Raw genomic sequence first — 23,231 nt, 5'->3', positions numbered from 1 at the left:
GATTTCAGTCTCCTCTCAGGTCTCTCCCTACTTCAGGGACCTAAGATGTAAGAGGAAGTAGCTGAATGTATGGAGCAAATCTGAAAGCCACCATCTGTGTTCCTTGCTGTCTTGGCAGATGCTCACGGGCAGGTGGAATTCCCGGATGGTGTCGAGTCTGTTAATGTGCGGGTCCCACTCTTTGTGAAGGATGAAGATGATGACGAGAAGCAATTGCAAGTGGAGGCTGTTGATGTTCCAAAGGGGAATGCAGAGATTGACCAGCCATTTGTGTACATCACCATGATCAAACAGGCCTGTACGTCTTTAGGAGTCTCAGGTGGAATCAGACGGTTCCAGTTCAGTGTGGCCCCTGTCATTCAGCCCCTAAACCCCAATCTAGTGCTCTCAGTTCTATCTTCATATTGATATATAATATTCTCAGGGTCACTTTGCCCACTATTTGTTTATGAAGGGCTGAAAGCTTTTTGGCACTCTTTTCAACTGGAAGAGGCATTACTCCCGGGCAGAGTTAAGCTGATGGTGCATGTAGTTGTTGTCTGGTCACAGCAAGTGAACTGTGAAGGTATCACAGTCCATTCCATGCCTAATGATGCATGTGCATGTTGGTGCACTGTGACCCACAGGGGGATCTTAGTCCAATTATTATTTGTTAACCCTGACTGAGTCAGGAGGAACAAGGTTGATTGCAATTTTCCTAATGCTCTGTTATGTTTGCAAGCCTAGGGATTCAACCCAGTGCCTCTTCTGGTTAGGCCCCCAGGACGTTATCTGGGTCACTGGACTAGTCTAGTAATAATACGACTAAGCCATTGCCTCCCCACTTCTAGTGCCACCCTCTCTCCTTTTCCCCAGTCCAGGCAGTGGCCATTTGCAATAGATAAGTTTATGTATTGAGTGACAGGAAGACATTCGAATGTTGTAGGCATCTGAACCCCAACATGTTCCCACCCTGACATTATTGTACGTGCTCCCGTGCTGGAGATTGACTGATGTAATTCCAATGGAATACTGGCAGGGGGAGGTATCACAACATCGGTGAATTCTCGGTGCTTGTCTTTCCTGGCATTGTTTAACATGTGTACGTTTCTGTCTTTCCAGTAGCCAAAAGCATTATCACCTTCATGCACCCATCATACAGATACCAAAGACAAGACAAAGTGGCCAAAATTCCCCTTATCCGGGAGATACGGGAGGATGGACGCACACAGGTCTCTTACAGGACAAAAGATCGCACCGCCAAGGATGGCAAGGTATGGCTGACACGTGTAGTTGGGGCTGTCCAAGATAGGCACAGTTCTCACCAGCCATTGCCTGTATCGATCATACAGTCTAGATTGCATAGCTCTGAGGTCAGCATTTCACGAACTGGGAACCAACTAGAAAACCTTTAAATTCTGATTTCTCTCGCAGCAAAAGCAAATGACTTTCTGACCCAGCACAATTTGTGTATGGTCTCCTCACAGGTCAGGCAGGCCATGAGTGTAAATGCCACTTGCCTATTCTCCTGAGGTTGGAGATGCCACTGTGGGGATCACTAGCTTCTGAATCTCCTTCCATTTTTATTCTCATGTGTCAGTTCAAGCCTTATACCCCTAAAGCAAACGCACCAGGTCAGACAGTTTGTGACCACTGGGAAATGCCTGCTGAGGAGTTAGGAATCTAGGAACAGGAGGAGGCTATTCAGCCCATTGAGCCTGCTATGCCATTCAATTAAGTCAATTAGGATAAGGGAGGCAATGACTAGATTATTAATCCAGAAACCCAGGTAATATTCTAGGGATCTCAGTTCAAATTCTGCCACAGAAAATGGTGGTATTTGAATTGAATAAAAATCTGGAGTGAAGAGTCTAACTATGACCACAAACCCCTTGTCAGTTGTTGACCCATGTGGCTCACTAACATTATTTAAGAAAGGAAAGCGCTGTCCTCAGTTGATCTGGCCTACATTAGTCTCCAGCTCCACAGCAATGTGGCCGCTTCTTAACTGCCCTTCAGGGATGAGCAATAAACGCTAGTCCAGCCAGTGACACAGATATCCTGTGAGTGTATTAAAAAAGTCATTTGCTGATCATCTATCTCAACACTACTTCCCTGTGCTATCCTCATATCCTGTCGTGCTCTATCAGGAATCTATTCTAAGATTGAGTTGAAATAGTCCTCGGGCATGGACAATTCCAAAGATGAATTATCCTTTTAATAAAGAAATTCTTCCTACCTCTGCCAGAATTTCTAAATTTCAATGAAGAGTAAAAAATGAGGTCTGCAGATGCTGGAGATCACAGCTGCAAATGTGTTGCTGGTCAAAGCACAGCAGGTTAGGCAAATTTCAATGAAGTCAACCCTTTTCTCACTCCCCTTGAAACTCTACGGTATACATACCTAGACGCTCATCTCTCCTCAGAAGGCAATTCTACCATCTCATGAGAACAACCTGATAGCACGGTGGCTCAGTGGTTAGCATTGCTGCCTCACAGCACAGAGATCTGGGTTTGTTTCCAGCCTTGGGTGACTGTGTGGAATTTGCACATTCTCCCTGTGCGGGTTTCCTCTCCAGGTTAGGTGAACTGACCATGCTACAGTATCCAGGGATGTGAAGGTAGGGATGGTCTTTTGGGGGCTGGTATGGGCAGAATGGCCTGCTTCCATACTGTAGGGATTCAATTAAGTCAAGTGTTAAATATATTGACATCTTCAAATTTCACTAGTGATGCATTCTTTTTAAATGGTAATTGATTTTTATACTCTGTCCTGCAAAGTTAAATCAACCATTATATTGTCCAGCATTAAATAAGTACTAACATGCTTTGCAATACTTTTCCTATTTCAAAGGTGAAATAATGCATCCAAAGCTGGAGAAATATGGGAGGGGAATGAGGGATATGAGAAATTGGCATGAGTGTATAGGGGCATGGAATGGCAGGGGTTGTGAGTGGGCAGGGAGGTGGCATAGAGAGTATGAGGAAGCTTGAGATGGCATGGGGGAATTGAGGGGACATAGGAGAATGGTGGAACATGGAAATGGCACAAGGAGTATTGGGGTATCAGGGATTTGGAGGAGATTTGGACATATGAGAGACCATGGAGAATGCATTAGATTCCATGAGCTATGAGAAGGCGTGCACATGGAGGTACCATTGAGTGGCTTTGGGATATAATGAAGCATGGAAGGAAAGGTAACTCTGAGGGTATAGAGTATGAGGGGGTATGAAAAAGGCATAGGATCACATGGGGGACATGGAAAGGTGACTTGAGGAATATAATATGGCAAAAGTATGGCTTAGGGGAACGAGAAGTGAGTTGGGCCGGTTTCTAAATTTTTTCAAGGCATGTGGGTTGTTTCCACATTTGAGGGAGCCCAAAATTAGGGGCCATTATAAAAGATCATCACTAACAAATCCGATGAGAATTTAGGAGAAACTTTTCTGAGAGAGTGCTTGCTACACATTGAGAGTGAATAATATAAGATGGCTTTAGGAGAAGTCAACATAATCCATAATGCTGCTATCTCGTCAGAGAGACATCACTGGTGGTAGCTTAACCTGAGGATCATCATAGCTCAGGCAAGGGGCAAAGGGCAAGATTGAGATCTTCATTGACAATCACCTGATGAAGGAGCGTTGCTCTGAAAGCTAGTGTGCTTCCAATTAAACCTGTTGGACTATAACCTGGTGTTGTGTAATTTTTAACTTTGTACACCCCAGTCCAACACCGGCATCTCCAAATCAGCCAATGTAGGAATTGTTCTGTCATGCTGTATCACAAACTAGCAGTCCAGCCAACTGAGCCATTTGGTCCCCAAAGATTATTTAAGGGGTAGCTAGATAAACAGCTGAGAGAGACAGGAATAGAAGGTTACACTGAGGTGGTTAAAGTAGTGTGGAAGAAGTCTACTTTAGAGCACAAATATTAGTATAGAACTGATGCGCCAAATTTTTTTTTGTGCTGTAAATTCTAAATGAAACAATTCTGCAGATACGATGTTTTGGGAATGAGACATCAAACCTGCCTTCCCACCGACTGTAAAAGATCTCTGATCACAAATTCACAGATGAGTTGGGAAAATTCTGCCAGTGACCCAGCTAAAGTTTATCCTTCAAGTAACATCATAAAAATGCAAACGATTTGGTCACAGTCATATTGCTAAATTTTTGGGAGCTTGCTATGTTGACTGTTGTGTTACCTGCTTTATAATAGTGGCTACCGTTCGGGAATTGCTTTGTTGTCTGTAATAGCTATGAAGCAGCCCAGAATATTTTTGATGCCATCGTGAAATGCAGGAGTACTTCTGTATTAGCCTTCCATATGACCATAATTGATCTTCTCTTTCATCCCCAGTTCCCCTTCTGCTTCCTACATTCCTCACTCCCTCAAGTTTGAAAAAAATCTATCTCAGCCTTAAACAACAACTGAGTTACCACAGCATTTAGTGTAGGTCATTCCTAAGATCCAGAGGTCTCATATTGAAGATTTCTCCTTGCCTCAGTCTTAAATGATTGATCCTTATCCTGAGACTGTGCCCCTGTGTTTGAGATTCTCTAGCCAGCGAAAGTAACTTCTCAGTGTTGACCCTGTCAGGTCCCTTCAGAATCGAGTAGGTTCCAATTAAAGCACATGTCAAGTCTGGTCTGTCTGTGTGAGGATGCCACTTTTTAGAAAATGTTCAGTAAAAGATAAAGTTTATAGGACATGGCTGCCCTTTTTGAACTATATAGATGTAGATTTATCAGCCATATTGGTCAGGGCTTTTGTGTAGTCATGAAGCCTGTGTCTGGTGGGCCGGGAGCCCCTGGAAGGAAGAATTCCGAACAAATACGTATATGCCTACAGATGCTCCCTGTGATGGAGAGCTTTGGTGTTGTAACTTAATTTAATTTAATTTGCCTTGGTTCAACTTGGTTTAATTTAGTTTTTTTCCATTTAGTTATTTATTAAATTGTAGCTTGCGTAGTTTTTTTTTTCACTTCATTCTTTTTTCTCAATTGTTTGTGGAATAGAGTAGTAGTTTGTTTACTGTTATTGTTGTTTATTATAAGATTGCTATACTATTCTGTAGTAATTTTATAATTTTGTAAAAAATTCAAAATCTTTTTCTCGATAAAATATTCACAAAAAAAGATAAAGTTTTCAACAATCAGGACTCCTACAATCTCTAGCAACCCCAAACTCAACATTGCAAAATAAAAATCATGTATGGTGATAACAGATCCTTCTCAATTTCTTAATACCTCTCCAAGGCCTTAACATTCTTCTTCGAGTGTGGACAAAATACTCTAGCTGAGGCCTAACCAATGAAATATAAATTCCCTACGCTTCCACCTCTTAGATCTTGATTTTCTGTCCCTTGTAGGATTACATAGCAACAGAGAACCATGTCACATTCCAACCCGGAGAGACTCGCAAGGAGATTCCTGTTGTTCTTTTGGAGCAGACCGAGATTGATACCTTGCTGGGAAATGAGCAGGAGAAAAAATTCTGTATGGAGCTCTACAATCCCCAAAATGGAGCAAAGATTGGGAAGTATCCTGAAACGAATGTCATCATCACTGATGATAATGGTGTGTTTAACTTTTGCCTTGTTTGTTGCTTAACTTTTTATGCTCCCACTTGGTCACTGTCCATCACCTCCTCCCCCAAAACAGAATGACCCAAAACCAGATTGTTCCTGGTCGCGTGGGCCCTGACACAGGCCACTGTTCAAGCACAGACACAGACAGTCCTTCCACAGACACACCGATCAGGCAACCCACCTCCAGGCACACACCCTCCAAACAGCCCTCCCACAGAGATACACCCATCACACAGCCCTCCCATAGACACACCCAACACACAACCCTCCCACAGATACACACCCAACAACCAGCCCTCCCACAGACACACCCAGCACACAGCCCTCCCACAGACACACATCCAACACACAGCCCTCCCACAGATACACACACACAGCCCTCCCACAGACACACACCCAACAACCAGCCCTCCCACAGACACACATCCAACACACAGCCCTCCCACAGATACACACACACAGCCCTCCCACAGACACACACCCAACAACCAGCCCTCCCACAGATACACACCCAGCACACAGCCCTCCCACAGATACACACACACAGCCCTCCCACAGACACACACCCAACAACCAGCCTTCCCACAGACACACATCCAACACACAGCCCTCCCACAGATACACACACACAGCCCTCCCACAGACACACACCCAACAACCAGCCCTCCCACAGATACACACCCAGCACACAGCCCTCCCATAGACACACACCCAGCACACAGCCCTCCCACAGACACACACCCAACACACAGCCCTCCCACAGATACACACACACACAGCCCTCCCACAGACACACACCCAACAACCAGCCCTCCCACAGACACACACCCAGCACACAGCCCTTCCAGAAACACATATCCAACAAACAGCCCTCCCACAGATACACACCCAGCACACAGCCCTCCCATAGACAAACACGCAGCACACAGCCCTCCCATAGACACACCCAGCACACAGCCCTCCCCCAGACACACCCAGCACACAGCCCTCCCATAGACACACACCCAACAAACAGCCCTCCCACAGATACACACATATACACAGCCCTCCCACAGACACACACCCAACAAACAGCCCTCCCACAGATACACACACATACACAGCCCTCCCACAGACACACACCCATACACAGCCCTCCCACAGACACACCCAGCACACAGCCCTCCCACAGACACACACCCAACAAACAGCCCTCCCACAGATACACACACATACACAGCCCTCCCACAGACACACACTCAGCACACAGTCCTCCCACAGACACACATCCATATTCAGCCCTCCCACAGACACACTGCACTCCCAGAGACGCGCACCCAGCACACAGCCCTCCCCCAGACACACACCCAGCACACAGCCCTCCCACAGATACACACACAAACACAGCCCTCCCACACACTGCACTCCCAGAGACACATACCCAGCACACAGCCCTCCCCCAGACACACACCTAGCACACAGCCCTCCCCCTGATACACACACATACACAGCCCTCCCACAGACACACACCCAGCACACAGCCCTCCCACAGACACACACCCATACATAGCCCTCCCACACGCACCCATACACAGCCCTCCCAAAGAGACACACCCATATCCACCCACACTCACCCACATCCACATGCAAACTCTACCCATTCCAGCACCCTCTCCCCCACACCACATGCAAGGACAACAATTAAACATCCTCATGTTGGCACACAGTCACATCCTACATGTCTACAAACAGCATTTACAGAGGGTATTCATTCCTCTTGTAGCTCAAAGGTGCTGAGGCAAAGTATCCTGCTACAAATTGTCTAGAACTGATCCTGGAAGCTTCTTCCAGTTGATCGGTGATCAAGTGATCATGGGAAGACAGTGGAATTCCACTTTTTATTACACTAACAGAAATACAAGATTCAAACTTGCATTACTATAATTTCACACCAATTCAGAGGTCCCAGGAAAGTAACTCACAAACATTATATTAACATTGTCCTGGCTCCTGCTCCTCACAGAGTCAACAGGAAATCCTGGGTAAATTTCCAAAGGGTGACACAATTACTGTCTAAGGAACTCTGTATGGGGTCTTCAGCATATTACACAAGGCTACTTCTGCTCAGATTGTCACAACACAAAACTCATCAGAAATGGATAGACAACAGCACATGACCAACTAAACAGCTCAGATGGATAACACATGTTGCATTTGCAGTTTTTGAATCATTTGATGAAACTGTAATCCTGCTCAGGGTGACAGATATGTGTGCATGAATGATTATGTGTGTCTTTATTCAAGCATATGTCTGCGTGCATGTGCGCATGTGTTTCTATGCGGCTGTGTGTGTGGCCGTATGCCTGAGTGTGTGCCTGGGTCTTTGTGTGTGTATGTATAACTGACAGCACATGCAAATCTGTGTGCATGTATGTATATGTGTGCAAGTTTGTGTGTGTCTGTGTGATTATGTGTAAATGTTTTTATGTGTGCATCTATGTTTACATGTGTATGTGTGTAAACGTGTAACTGATATTAGATTCTGGGTATCCAGGATGGAGGATGGGAAAAATTTCTGGCTGTAACAGGCTGTTCCTTTTTTGAGGTATTTTAGGTGTTGGAGATGATTTCCTCTAATTCCAGGAGCAGCAATTACTGTTGCATTGTTTTGGAACTTTCGAGAAAAAAAAAGTCAAAACAACAGCACTTTTACGAGGCAGAAGAACAAAGGTAGCACATGGTGAGGTCAGTGCAGGAGAGAGTGAGAGACAGAGAGAGAAAAAAACCCACAGTTCTAACTGACTCAGCAGTGAATTTGCACTGTTACTGCCTTTGCTGTTTGATTCATGCATTGCTGGACATCGGAGTGCATCTGGGTAAATTAATAAACAATAAAATTCACAACTGATCTTGGAGGAATCAGTTTGGGAGAGGTCACAGCACAGAAACAGATAACTGAATATTTTTAAATGTAACTTACAGAAAGTTTGCAGTAGTGAGTAGAGTCGGTTCTTTCTTGATTATATGTTTTACTGAGCTATGTCTCTTGATTTAACTTAAAGTATAAGCCGTAAGTATTAGTTAGCTTGGAGAAGTGTTTTGTAGAGGAATAAGACAGTGCTATTTTCTGGGTCTGTAGATTGGAAGAAGCAAAAATAGCCCTTAGTAAAGTGATATGTTTTTCTTGTCAGATGTGGGAGTTTAGGGAGAGCTTATGTGTTACTGAGGATTATATCTGCAATAAATGCCATTGGTTGTGAATCCTATCAGATTGAATGGATCAGTTAGAGAGACAGTTAGAAGCAATGAGGAATTTACGAGAGCAAGGGAATGTGATTAGATGGCAGTTATAGGAAGGGAGAAAAATTTGCAGATACAGTCACATAACTCCAGGAAAGGTAAGAGAGGTAAGCAGATGGTGCAGCAGTCTTCTATGGCTATCCCATTTCAAACAAGTATGCTGTTTTGGAAAATGTAGGGGGTGATGGATTCTCAGGGGAATGTAGCATGAACAGCCAAGTTTCTGGCATTGAGACTGGCTCTAATGCATTGAGGGGTACATTGGGTTCCAAGAGATCAATTGTGTTAGGGGACTCTCTAGTCCGAGGCGCAGGTAAACATTTCTGTGGCCAGCAGTGAAAAATCAGAATGGTGTGTTTTCTCCCTAGTGTGAGGATTAAAGATGTCTCAGAGGGTGCAGAATTTCTCAAGGGGGAGAGGGGCCAGCAGTGACCTGTATAAGAAGGACAGATTTCACCTGAATTGGAATGGAACTAATATACTGGCAGGGAGATTTGCAAGAGCTGCTCAGGAGGATTTATACTAGTAAGATGGGACTCAGGGAAATAGTGAGGAAAGAGATAAATCTGAGACTGGTACAGTTGAGAACGGAAGCCAGTCAAACAGTCAGGGTAGGCAGAGACAAAGTAGAGAACAAGGTGGAATAAATTAAACTGCATTTATTTAAATGCAAGAGGCTTAACAGGGAAGGCAGATGATCTCAGGGCATGGTTAGGAACATGGGACTGGGATATCATACCAGTTACAGAAACGTGGCTCAGGGGTGGGCAGGACTGGCAGCTTAATGTTCCAGGTTACAAATGCTACAGGAAGGATAGAAAGGGAGGCAAGAGAGGAGGGGTGTGGCGTTTTTGATAAGGGATAGCATTACAGCTGTACTGAGGGAGGGAGGATATTTCTGGAAGTACATCCAGGGAAGTTATTTGGGTGGAACTGAGAAATCAGAAAGGGATGATCACCTAATTGGGGTTGTATTATAGATCTCCTAATAGTCAGAGGGAAATTGAGTAACAAATTTGTAAAGAGATCTCAGTTATCTGTAAGAATAATAAGGTGGTTATGTTAGGGGATTTTAACTTTCCAAATCTAGACTGACACTGCCATAGTGTTCAGGATATAGATGGAGAAGAATTTGTTAAGTGTGTACAAGAAAATTTTCTGATTCAATATATGGATGTACCTACTAGAGAAGGTGCAAAACTTGACTTATTCTTGGGAAATAATGCAGGGCAGGTGACTGACGCGTCAGTGGGGGAGCAATTTGGGACCAGCGACCATAATTCTATTAGTTTTAAAATAATGATGGAAAAGGATAGACCAGATCTAAAAGTTGAAGTTCTAAATTGGAGGAAGGATAATTTTGATGGTATTAGGCAAGAACCTTCAAACGCTGATTGGGGACGGATATTTGCAGGTAAAGGGACAGCTGGAAAATGGGAAGCCATCACACATGAAATAACAAGAGTCCAGAGACATTATACTCCTGTTAGGGTGTTAGGAAATACTTGTAAATGTAGGGAATGCTGGAATACTAAAGAAATTGAGGATTTAGTTAAGAAAAAGAAGCAAGCCTATGTCAGGTACAGACAAGATACATCAAATAAATCCTGAGATGAGTATAGAGGCAGTAGGAGTTTACTTAAGAGGGAAATCAAGAGGGCTAAAAGGGGACATGAGATAGCTTTGGCAAATAGAGTTAAAGAGAATCTGAAGGGTTTTTACAAATACATTTTTACAAAAGGGTAACTGGGAAAAGAAGAAGGCCCCTCAAAGATCAGCAAGGCAGCCTTTGTGAGGAGCTGGGAGAGGCACTAAACAAGTATTTTGCATCAGTGTTTAGTATGGAAAAAGGCGTGGAGCATATAGAATGTAGGGAAATAGATGGTGATATCTTGAAAAAAGTCCATATTACAGAGGAAAAAGTGCTGAATGTCTTGAAATGCATAACAGTGGATAAAACCCTAGGACCTGATCAGGTGTACCCTAGAACTCTGTGGGAAGCTACAAAAGTGATTGCTGGACCCCTTGCTGAGATATTTGTATCATCTATAGTCATAGTTGAGGTGCCGGAAGGCTGAGGTTGGCTAACGCGGTGCCACTGTTTAAGAAGAGTCATAAGGACAAGCCAGGGAACTATAGACCAGTGAGTTTGACATTAGTGGTAGGCAAGCTATTGGAGGGAATCCTGAGGGATAGGGTGTGCATGTATTTGGAAAGGCAAGGACTGAATAGGGATAGTCAACATGGCACTGTGCGTGGGAAATCACGTCTCACAAACTTGCTTGAGTTTTTTTTGAAGAAGTAGCAAAAAGGATTGATGAGGGCAGAATGGTGGATGTGATCTATATGGACTTCAGTAAGGCATTTGACAAGGTTCCCCATGGGAGACTGGTTAGCAAAGTTAGGTCTCATGGAATACAGGGAGAACTAGCCATTTGGATACAGAATTGGCTCAAAGTTAGAAGATGGAGGGTGGTGGTGGAGGGTTGTTTTTCAAACTGGAAGCTGTGACCAGTGGAGTGCCACAAGGATCGGTGCTGGGTCCACTACTTTTTGTCATTTGTATAAATGACTTGGATGTGACCAGAAGAGGTATAGTTAGTAAGTTTGCAGATGATGCCAAAATTGAATGTGTAGTGGACAGCAAAGACGGTTACCTCAGATTACAACGGGACCTTGACCAGATGGGCCAATGGGCTGAGAAGTGGCAGGTGGAGTTTAATTCAGATAAACGCGAGGTGCTGCATTTTGGGAAAGCAAATCTTAGCTGAACTTATACACTTAGTGGTAAGGTCATAGGGAGTGTTGCTGAACAAAGAGACCTTGGAGTGCAGTTTCATAGCTCCTTGAAAGTAGAACCGCAGTGAGATAGGATAGTGAAGAAGGCATTTGGTATGCTTTGGTTTATTGGTCAGAGTATTGAGTACAGGAATTGGGAGGTCATGTTGCAGCTGTACAGGACATTGATTGGGCCACTGTTGGAATATTGCATGCAATTCTGGTCTCCTTCCTACCAGAAGGATGTTGTGAAACTTGAAAGGGTTCAGAAAAGATTTACAAGGATGTTGCCAGGGTTGGAGGATTTGAGCTATAGGGAGACGTTGATTAGGCTGGGGCTGTTTTTCCTGGAGTGTTGGAGTTTGAGGGGTAAAATCATGGGGGCAATGGAAAGGATCAATAGACATCTTCCCTGGGGTGGGGGAGTTCAGAACAAGAGGGCATAGGTTAAGGGTGAGAGGGCAAAAATATAAAAGAGACCTGAGGGGCAACTTTTTCACGGAGGGTGGTACATGTATGGAATGAGCTGCTAGAGGAAGTGGTGGAGGCTGGTACAATTGCAACATTTGAAATGGGTATATGAATAGGAAGGGTTTGGAGGGATATGGGCCGGGTGCTGGCAGGTGGGACTAGATTGGGTTGGGATATCTGGTTGGCATGGATGAGTTGGACCAAAGGGTCTGTTTCCATGCTGTACATCTCTATGACTCTATAACTGTATGTGTGTGCATTCAAGAGTGTGTGTGCATGTGAGTACATGTATGTGTATGTGTGAGTGAGAGTGCATGTGTGTGTTTATGTGTGAATGAGACTGCATGTGTTTGTGAGTGAGAGTCTGTAAAGGTGTACATAAGAAGACATAAGAGTGTAAAACATATGCTCCTTTAAACCTGTTTTACCATCCAGTAATATCTGAGTTTTGAGCTCTATTTTGCTCTACCTTAATTATACCTTGAGTCTTGAGTATATTCAACAATTGAATTTCCACCATTCATTGGAGTAGACAATCTAAATAATTTGCAATTATTACATTCCTTTGAGAGAACAATAATAACAGAAGCATTTGAACTTTAAGTTAGTTGTTAAAAATTGATTTTACATTTTAAGGTTTTTACTACAATATAAAACTAAAATCAATATTGACTAAAGGTTTCTGTAGGCAAATTATACTTTAAATCACAAAACAGAAGCTTTTCATCTTTTCTTTCAACGCAGCTGATAAAGCACATTTCATGTCTATTCTTTATACTAACCTTTACTTAGACATGAAATTTTCCCAGAATCAGTTTATAATAATTCTTCGCTCCTGAAGGTTTGCTTCTGTTCTGTTCCTTTCTCAGCCCCTGGTAATGTCTACGCCCAGAATTGTTCTTTACTTTGAAAGTCTTACTGGGGATCCTACTTCTCCAGTATTATTCAGGGAAATCTTGCAGCTTCATCTTAACTCCTCATTAATTTGGTCTTTTCAATCATGTCCAAGCTTCCACTTGCATTCTGGCACAATAAGCCATTGAGACTTCTTGTCTCTTGCTGCTTTTTGTCATATGGATCTAACCCACCTGTTTGTGACATTTAGTGATATTTAGGAAAGCCTGTAACCTAATCCTTTATAATGGCTTCTGGTGAACTCATCGTCATGGCAACATGAATGACATGGACCTTGTATCCAGGTAGTAATGCTAATAGACACCAAATCCAAATTATCATGGAACCAAATGGCAGTTTGAGTAAAGCCTTTTACAACCTGACACTCTTAACTCTTACTGGCTTAACACTTAACACTTTAAAAATAGTCATTTAATTTTGGCTGTCCTATAATCCATACCTGTTGTCAGGCAAGCTTCAGTATAGGTCAGATGACTCCCTTCATTTTACCCAAAAATTAATAACCCACTCCAAAATATCGTAATCTTATGAATTACCAATTGTAATAACACTTTGTGTGGAAAAATGGAATTTTACCTCAGTCCTAAATAAGACAATTACCACTAATTCTAGGCAGTCCAGACAGGGGAAAAATCTTCCAACTCCCATGCTCCCTGCCAATCCCTTAAGGATTTTATATGCTTCAATGAGATTACTTCCCATTCATCTAAACTCCAGCAACTCTACATCTGTCTATTCGACATCGCTTCATAAGACAATCCCTACATTTTATGAACAAAACTAGAAATTGCTGGAAAAGCTCAGCAGGTCTGGCAGAATATATGGAGAGAAAAAAGAGTTAACTTTTAGGGTCAAGTGACCCTACATCTCACAAATCAGTTTTGTGGCCATACACTGAAGTCTATTGAAGACAAGTTTGTCCTTTCCTATGTACAGAGATCCAAATCGTACACAGTATTTCAGATGTAATCTCACCCTAAATAGTCACAGTAAGACTTCATTAATATAATTCCCCAGATAATAAAGGCCAATATTTGCTTTCCTGTTAGCTCTTGTACCTGCATATTGATTTTGTGTGATTCTTAAAGGATCCCAGATTCCTATGAATTTTATCATTTTCCACTATTTCACCATTTAAAAAACATTCTGTTTTTCTAGTTTTCTACTGAAGTAGGTATTCTACATTTTTCCCAGATTTTGCCTATGAATCTTATATGTCTTAAACTGTCCTCAAAGCTTCCAACTTTTTTCAACTAGCTTTGTACTGCCAGCAAATAGGTATGTTCCAGTTAGTGTCCTCAACCAAGTCATTGATATAGATTGTAAATGGCTCAGGTCAAGGCAGTATTATTTGTGATTCCCTGATGATTACAGCCTGCCAAGTTGTTTATTCCTATGTTCTCGTTTGTGTCTGCTATTTAATCCTTAGCACAAGCTACCTTTGTGAACCTGAGTCTCTAAGGGGAAGATGGTTACATTGGTTGTTTTTATGTGCCCCACATAATTAGATATAAATAGTTTGAGGGCACAACTTGGACAACTCACAGAGTGCAAAACCAAGTGGTTCATTGTTCTGTAATGTGATGCCTGATTGACTCAGAGGGTGCGTGCTGATGATATTTTTTAATACCACTCTTTCATGTCACAGAGAGGCAAATCCCGATTGACACCCCACCATTCAATCTGAAAGCTCATCCAATTGACAGCAGAAGAATCCAGCTGAATTGGAACCCACCCCTGGGTGAGCCATCAGGATATAGGGTAAGATTCACACTGTTCCAGGGCTAACTGAACCATCAGTTTTACACACTGCCCATCAAAAACGGAAACTGCTGGAGAAATTCAGCAGGTCCAGTAATATCTGTGAAGCGTAAACAAAGCTAATGTTTCAAGTCTAGCAGGTCACTGGACTTGAAACTTTAACTCTTGTTCTTCTCTCCAGACCTGTGAATATTACACTGCCCATCAAATCCAGTGATAGTTATGACATTTAGTGTCACCACTGAAAACCTTTTAGGTATTCATCACATATTCAAGATTAAAAGAGACCTTTGGAAGGGATTACAGTCTATAGCTGGTTAAACACAGCAAGGATGAAGAGGGGGAGGGAAAGACCCAGATGTGGGATATGCAAAGTATTTGTAATGGTGACACAATATGGCCATAACTGACACTGGATTTAATTAGTTGAAAAGTGTGGTGCTGGAAAAGCACAGCAGGTTACACAGCATCCGAGGAGAGTCGATGCTTCAGGCATAAGCTCTTCATCGGAAATGAGAGGATGGGCAGTGTAATAACACAAAGAAGATTTGGGACAAATGGGCATGAAAAATTCGAATCAACAATTCAATCGACAGATAACCCCCTATGTACAGACATTAACTGAGCAATATAACTAACTGAGCAATAATATAATTGACTAGCAATATAACTAACTGAGCAATAATGTAACTAACTGGATAATATGACGAACTGAGCAATATAACTAAGTGGTTAACATAACAAAATGAGCAATAATATGCAGATTCAGATACCACAGGCAGGAAGGGAATGGGTGACCACCAGGCAGAGCAGGAGGGCTAAGCAGGCAGTGCAGGAATCTTCTGTGGTGAGATGGACCAGGCCAGACTCCCTCAAAACGTTTTTAAGAAAGTAGCCCACTCCCTAATTTTTTTAGTTCTAGGCAGATGTAATGTAGATATTCCAGGAATGATGCAGCTGGTCAAACCACTCAGTTTTGAACAAAACAGAACTAATTTACAGGCTACCGAATGAAACACCAACTAAAGACAACAGAATATAGAATAACTTAGCTGATCTGAAAACCCAACCAACTCCTTCGCAACTTGATGATGCTGTTCCATTTTCCTGCAAAATCTCCATAAACGCACCCTTTGGTAGAAAAGATAAATTTTAACCCAGATTCTTACAGGAGAGATGTTAAAGAGAGAGGATCAGCCAGGGATCATTTGCTGAAGCATGGAACCCCTTTTTACTGTAGCTGCAGTCCCCAGCAGTTTCTAACTGCTATAACTCAGCCAAACTAGAAAAATCCCTTCACTGGGAGAACTGGCCACTCCCCTTTCATTGCACAATAGTTCTTAAAAAAAACCTAAAGGTCTCCCCTGATTGTGAACTTCAGCAGTCACTGGCAGGCATGTCGGCCCTCTGTCTTTTACAACCCCTTTTGAAAAGTACCAAGGACAACATAACCTTGTAAAAGGAACAGTATCATCACAGTGACTATTCAATTGCAAAACAGGTAAACCATTTTGGATACTGTTGAAGGGAATGGTCTCTCAGGAAATAACAGAAGCAACAAAGTTCATGGCACCACAGTTGGCTCTGTTGCAGAGGGAGGGAGAAATAGGCATAGAAATGCTATAGTTCTTGGGGATTCAGTTGTAAGGGGAATAGTCAGGCATTTTCGTGGCTGCAAATGAGAGTCCAGGATGATGTGTTGCCTCTCTGGATGTCACAGTGGGTTGCAGGACATTCTGGAGAGGGTGAGCGAACAGCCAGTGATAGTGGTACACATTGTTACTAATTACATAAGTGAAAAAAAAGGGATGAGGTCCTAAAAGCAGAATATAGAGAACTATGAAGAAAGTTGAAATGTAGGACCTCAAAGTAATCTCAGGATTACTACTAGTGCCATGAGCTAGTGAGAGTAGAAACAGCAGAATATATAGGATTCTGGCTGAAAATATGGTGTGGGGTGGGGGGAATTCAGATTCATGGGCATTGGGTCTGTGGGGAAGATGGGACCAGCACAAACTGGACAAGTTACACCTGGGCAGGGACCAGGACTGATGTCCTTTGGGGGGGCATACTTAATAGAATGGTTGGGAGGGTTTAAACTAGTGTGGTAGGAGAATGGGAGTCAGAGGGGTAGGGTAGTAGATGTAGAAATGTAGAAACCAAGGCAAACAATAACTAAGAACAAAAAAAGCAGGAAAATGCTGCTGAAAAGAACAGGGAATTGGTCTAAAATACATGTGTTTCAATGCAAAAAGTATAATTGGCAAGAGAGATGAACTCAAGAGCTTTGGAACTGTGACATTATTGCAATTATGAAGACTTGGTTGAAAAAGGGACAGGACTGGCATCTAAATGATTTAGATATTTCAGATGTGATCGAAAGGGATGTAAAAAGGATGGGGACATCCATTACTGTTAAAGGAGTATCTCACAGCTGTACTGAAGGAGGATACGTCAGAGAACTCGTGCAGCAAGGCAATATGTGTAGACCTTAGGGATAGGAAAGATGAAATCACAATGCAGGGGTAAACTACAAACTTCCCAACAGCCAGCAGGAGATAGAAGAGAGAATATCTTGGCAGATTTTGGAAAGATGAAAAAACAACAGGGCTGTTGTGGTTGATGATTTTAACTTTTCCTTTATTGGCTGGGACTCACTTCATGTTAGGGGCTTGGATGGGGCAGAATTTGTAAGGACCATTCAGAAGGGTTTCTTGACACAGTATGTAAACAGGAGAAAGTATGGACAACAGATGCTGACAGTCTGTAAACAGTCCAACGAGGAAAGGCATTATACTGGATCTAGTTTTGGGAAATGAGCCCAACCAGGTGAATGAGGTTTCAGTGGGGGAGCATTTCAGGAGTAGTGACCATAATATCATGAGTTTTAAGATACTCATGAATGGGGCTAACAGCAGTCCTCGGCTGAAAGTGTTACACTTTCAACAATATTAGGCAGGAACTCAGAGAATGTTGATTGGATGTGATAGTTTGAAGGTAAATCCACATGTAGTATTTCAAAAGACAGTTTGTAAGAGTTCAGGAGCAGCATGTTCCTGTGGGAATGAAGAATAGGTATGGCAAGTTACTTGAACCTTAGATGACCAGGGATGTTATGACTTTGGTCAAAAAGAAAAGGGAAGCATAGATAAGGTCTAGGAGGATGGAAACTGATAAAGACCTTGAAGTATGTAAGTAGGAAAGAACTTAAATATGGAATTAGAAGGACATAAAGGGGTCATGAAAAATCATTAACAAACAGATTTAAGGAGAATCTCAAGACTTTTTATACATATATAAAAACAAGGTAGCCAGGGAAAGGGCTGGTCCACTCAAGGACAAAGGAGCCAGAAGAGGTAGGTGAGGTCCCAAATGAATACATTGTGTTGGTATTCACTGAGGAGAAGGAATTGATGGAGGAGGAAAGAAGTGTCAAATTTCTAAGCTAAATTGCTATTAAAAAGGAAGAGGTGTTATGAGTCTTAAAAAGTATTAAGGTAGATAAGTCCCCAGGTCCTGATGGGATCTATCATTGAATATTGAGAGGGAGACAAGAGAACAAATTGATGGAACATTAACAGACATCTTTGAATCCTCTTTGACCACATGTGAGATCCCAGAGAACTGGAGAATAGCCAATGTCGTCCTAAGAAGGGTAACAGGGATAATCACGGAATTACAGGCCTGTGAGACTGAAGTTGGTAGTGGGGAAACAATTGGAAAAGGTTCTCAGGGAGAAGATCTATATGCACTTAGAAGCGAATGGACTTACTAGTAATAGACAGCATGGTCTTTGGGCGAGGGGGGTGGTCATGCCTCACTAACTTGATTGAGTTTTTTGAGGAGGTAACAAAGATGATTGATGAGGGAAAAGAAATTGATATTGTCTACATGGACTTCAGTAAAGCTTTTGACAAGGTCCCTCATGGCAGACTGATACAAAAGGTGAAGTTTAAACGAAAAACTTTGGCTTTTATTCTCCATTCCTTTCTGGCTACAAGAGTGGTCTCAGAAGACCCAGAAGTACTGTTACTTAACAGGGCAGATAGGGATAAATGGGGATTTTTTTTTGTAATTCATTACTGGGATGTGAGTGTTGCTGGCTGGCTATCAGTTATTGCCTATCTCTACTTGCCTTTGAGGAAGTGCTGGTGAGCTCCCTTCTTGAAACACTGTAGTCTAAATGCTGTAGGTTGACACACAAGGCAGTGAGGGAGGGTGTTCCAGGATTTTACACAGCAACAGTGAATGAATGGTGATGCTGAGGGGCTTGGAGGAGAACTTGCAGGTGGTGATGGACACTTAGAACACAGTTAGCTTCACCTCTATAGTGATCAACTACTGGGAAAGAAATTGAGAATATCGATCATCAGTGAGAGATACATGGATCAATCAAGATCAGTTAGAGTGGATTTGATAAAGAATACCTGCAAGACTATCTTAATTGAATTTTTTTAAGGAAGGTCAATGAAGGTTGCAGATTTGACATAGTCTTCACAGATTTTAACAACACTTTTGACAAAGACCCATCTCTGGCAGACTGGTTAGAAATCTAAAAGCTAAGGTAACAAGTTGGATCCAAAACTGGCTCAATACCAAGAAGCAATGAGTCTTTTAGCGACTGGAAGACTGCTTCCAATTGGATTCTGAAGGGCTTAGTACTCATCCTTGCTGCTCATGGTACATATCAATGATTTAGACTTAAATACAAGGTTGCAAATTATGTAAAAATTGACTGTGTGTTTAATCATGAGGAACAAAGTTGTAGACTGCAGAAAAATTACAATGGGTTTGTTGGATCGGTAGAAAAGTGACAAATGAAATTCAGTCTGGAGAAGAGTGTGTTTACAGAAGGAAAACAAAGCAAAGGAATACACAAAATTCTGGGACACTGATAGGTGTAGTGGAAGTGAGGGATCTTGGAGTGAAAGTCCAATAAACCCTAATGGTAGGAGACAGATAGAAGTGGTTAAGAAGGGACACAAGATACTTAACAGTAGTCTAAAGTATGAGGGGGTGGGGGGGCTATGCTAAAACTGCATAAAAATATAATTAATCAGCAGATAAACCACCAGATAAGGTTCTCATCACTACAAAACAGGAAGGATGCAGTCTTTTGGAAAAGGTACAGAGGAGATTTCTGAGAAAACAACCTCAGTCTGTCCAATCTCTCTTCGTAAACGAAACTCTCCTGGTAAATCTCCTCTGCACCATCTCCAGTGCTATCACATTCACCTATAACGTGCATTCAAGTGAAACCACATCCCTTCTATAATGTGGATTCCAGAACTGTACACAATATTCTAGCTGTGGCCTAATCAACATTTCATAAAGTTCCAGCATAACCTCTCTGCTCTTAAATTCTGTGCTTCAGTAAATAAAGATAAGTCTCCTATATACCTTGTAAACAATTTTATCCACTTACCAGAGATGAGCCCACATGACCAGATCATCTAAATCCTCTTGTAATCCTCACTATTTACCACCCCGTCAACATTCGCATCATCTGAATACTCACTTATCAACCTTTAGCAGGGGTATGAATTCAAAGAAACAGAAGAAGGGGAGTTGATGGGGAGTTTGTTTGCCCAAACGATGGTGGTGGAAGTCCTGGAATTCCTTGTCTGAAAGGAGGGGTTAAGAGAAGAATCCTTACCACATTTAATGAAGAACTCTTGGACTTGGATATAAGATGTTATAGTCCACAGGACTGTGGGCCAAAAGCTGGAAGTTGGATTTGACTGGATGGTTTTTGTATTAGTTGGCACAGACACAATGTGTCAAATGGTTTCCTTCAGTGCCATAGGCTGTAACTAACTGGGCAATGTAAGTAACTCAGCATGCTTTTTTTTCCCCCCAGGTGGAGTATTGGCCTGAAGATGACAGGCTTGCCTCTCAGATTATGGAGACAAGGAATACTTCTGCTGAGCTCATCAATCTCCAGCCAGGCTCTTACTATGCAATGAATGTGCTGGCCTATAATGATCTTGGTGATGGTCCCCAATCTGCCATCACTTATTGTCATACTCTGGATGAGGGTAAATCAATTTATATTTATAATACTCATTTTATATTAGTGGATATTGTGGAATGGATCTGACCTCTGTACTTGGACTGGGAGCAGTGCCTCTGAGAACAAAAAGTTGACTCTTGTCTACATGATTCTTATTCATGTAACAAACCTCTGATCTTACACACCATTGCTTCAGCCATTTATTTTCTCTGTTACCATTTTCAACCTCTCTGCTTCCTTTGGAAAATGCCCCTTTGGTTTTCTTGGACATATGGTAGCGTAGTGGTCATGAATATTGTAATATAAACACCACTGAAACTGTCTTGCTATTTCAGTGTATGGGCCACGTGACAACTCAGAAACCAGCTCCTCATAAATAATGAGGTTTTTTTTATCCTTATATAGGATGTGACAGTAAAAGGAATGGTGATATGGCTCTAAGTCACAATGGTGTGTGACTTGGAGGGGACTTACAGGAGCTGGCATTCTCAGGTATCTGCTGCCCTTGTCCTTCTAGTAGAGGTTATGGGTTTGTAAAGTGCTGTTGAAGGAGCCTGAATGAATTGCTGCAAAGTATCTTATTCAGTGAACATCTGTCACAACATGAATTATTATAATGTGAATTCACTTATGGTGCAGGGGTTTTATGCATTCCAGATTTACACAGCCTCTGATCTCCTTCTGAACATCTCAGTCAGACAGCAGCTGCCTCTTTGTGGCTAGAAGTGATCATCCCCATAGCCTGTACGGGCAATGTCAAGGCCACAGCTATAATCCAACATGGCACTGAGAAGGGGTCTGAGTTTAAAAGCTTGCAGTGCTCTGAGGAAATACAACTGCACTCAACATAACTGAAATTCAGCCAAATTGCGGTTCAGCAATAACTTGGTTTCACTTCTTACACCCCAACATCTGCAATATATCAGATTTCTACTGTAGATGGTTCATAGCACTGCTGCTGTAGAATAGTGACAAAAAGAGTGAATATTGAAGGTACTGGATAAGGTGCACATTAAGGAGGCTGCTTTGTCCTGGATGGTGTCATGCATTTTGAGTGTTGAGGGAGATGCACTTATCCACCTCCTGACTGTGCCTTGCCTGGCAGGCTTTAGGGAGTCAGGAGGTGAATTATGATTGCTGCAAAATTTCCAGCATCTAACCAATCTTACAATTCTCAAATTTCCTCATCTCTTTCTCCTTGCCCAGCCATTCCTCCATGTCACACACCATCCTGGTTTGGAACTGTATGACTATATGGTGCTGGGTTAAAATCCTGGTACTGTCTCTCTAACATCACTGTAGGTTTACTTATATGCCATGGTGGCAGCAGTTCAAGAAGGCAGCTTGCCAGTGCAAACAGCGATGGGCAATAAATGTTGGTCCAGCCAAGCAATACCCTCAATAAATAAAATACCTCACTATACACCGGGAGCTGGTTTTGAGTTGTTACATTGAAACAGCATGATCTTTATAATTGTACATTGATAGTTATGCTACTCCAGCCATGACAACATGACTATATTCCTCAAAAACAGACAGAAAATTTTCTTTAAGAAACTGGGAGGTCAAAAACTGGGGAACGGTGGGGGTGGGGGGGGGGGGTGTAACTAGAAGGTGTGAGAAAGCAAGTGCTGACATCATAGCTTGTTGCAAGTGGAATCTGGATTATGGCTCTTATCAATGTCTTGTGGTCTCTCACTGACATACTCCCATATCTTCTGAGATTCACAAATGCCTGGATTATGTGCTTACAGCTCTGAAGTGTGACTTACCAAGATTGTAAGATATAGGAGCAGAAGTTGGTCCATTTCACTGCTCCATCTTTCAATGAGATCATGGCTGCTCTGATAATCCTCATCTCCACTTTACAGCCCTTTACCCATAATCCTTGATTTCTTTACTGATTAAATATCTATCTTTGTCAAACCTATCTGAGCCTTGAATATATTTAATGACCCATTCTTAACAGCCCTCTGTGGTGAAGATTTCCACTGATTCACAATCCTCTGAAAGACAAAATTCCTCCTCATGTCTGTCTTATACATGGGATATCTGAGATTATGCCCTCTATTTTCAGACTGTCCCATAATACTTTACCGGATCTGCCGCGTTGAGTCCCCTAAGAATCTCATGTTGTTCAATGGGTGGCAAGTGGTTAGCACTACTGCATCACAGCGCCAGAGACCCGGGTGGAGTTTGCACATTCACCCCGTGTCTGTGTGGGTTTCCTCCGGGTGCTCCGGTTTCCTCCCACAATCCAAAAAATGTGCAGGTTAGGTGAATTGGCCATGCTAAATTGCCCGTAGTGTTGAGTGAAAGGTAAATGTAGGGGAATGAGTCTGGGTGGGTTGCGCTTCGGTGGGTCGGTGTGGACTTGTTGGGCCAAAGGGCCTGTTTCCACACTGTAAGTAATCTAATCTTATTCTTCTAAATTCCATTCAATGT

At 42.4% G+C, this 23,231-nt stretch overlaps 1 protein-coding gene across 3 annotated transcripts in view; it reads left to right on the top strand.

Annotated features, from left to right (window-relative positions):
* The window catches only part of itgb4 (integrin, beta 4), a 133,297-nt gene that overhangs the window by 64,748 nt on the left and 45,318 nt on the right, over nt 1-23,231 (top strand). For all 3 annotated transcript variants that reach the window (XM_060844379.1, XM_060844380.1, XM_060844381.1), the window contains exons 25-29: nt 119-298; nt 1,102-1,253; nt 5,351-5,558; nt 14,661-14,773; nt 20,634-20,811. In XM_060844379.1, coding sequence (XP_060700362.1) covers nt 119-298; nt 1,102-1,253; nt 5,351-5,558; nt 14,661-14,773; nt 20,634-20,811 — 831 coding nt within the window. The remainder of the gene's footprint in view (nt 1-118; nt 299-1,101; nt 1,254-5,350; nt 5,559-14,660; nt 14,774-20,633; nt 20,812-23,231) is intronic.

The sequence above is a fragment of the Hemiscyllium ocellatum genome, chromosome 25 (genome assembly GCF_020745735.1).
Source record: "Hemiscyllium ocellatum isolate sHemOce1 chromosome 25, sHemOce1.pat.X.cur, whole genome shotgun sequence".
In the NCBI taxonomy this organism is placed as follows: Eukaryota; Metazoa; Chordata; class Chondrichthyes; order Orectolobiformes; family Hemiscylliidae; genus Hemiscyllium; species Hemiscyllium ocellatum.
This window is presented reverse-complemented; position numbering and strand designations above follow the sequence as displayed.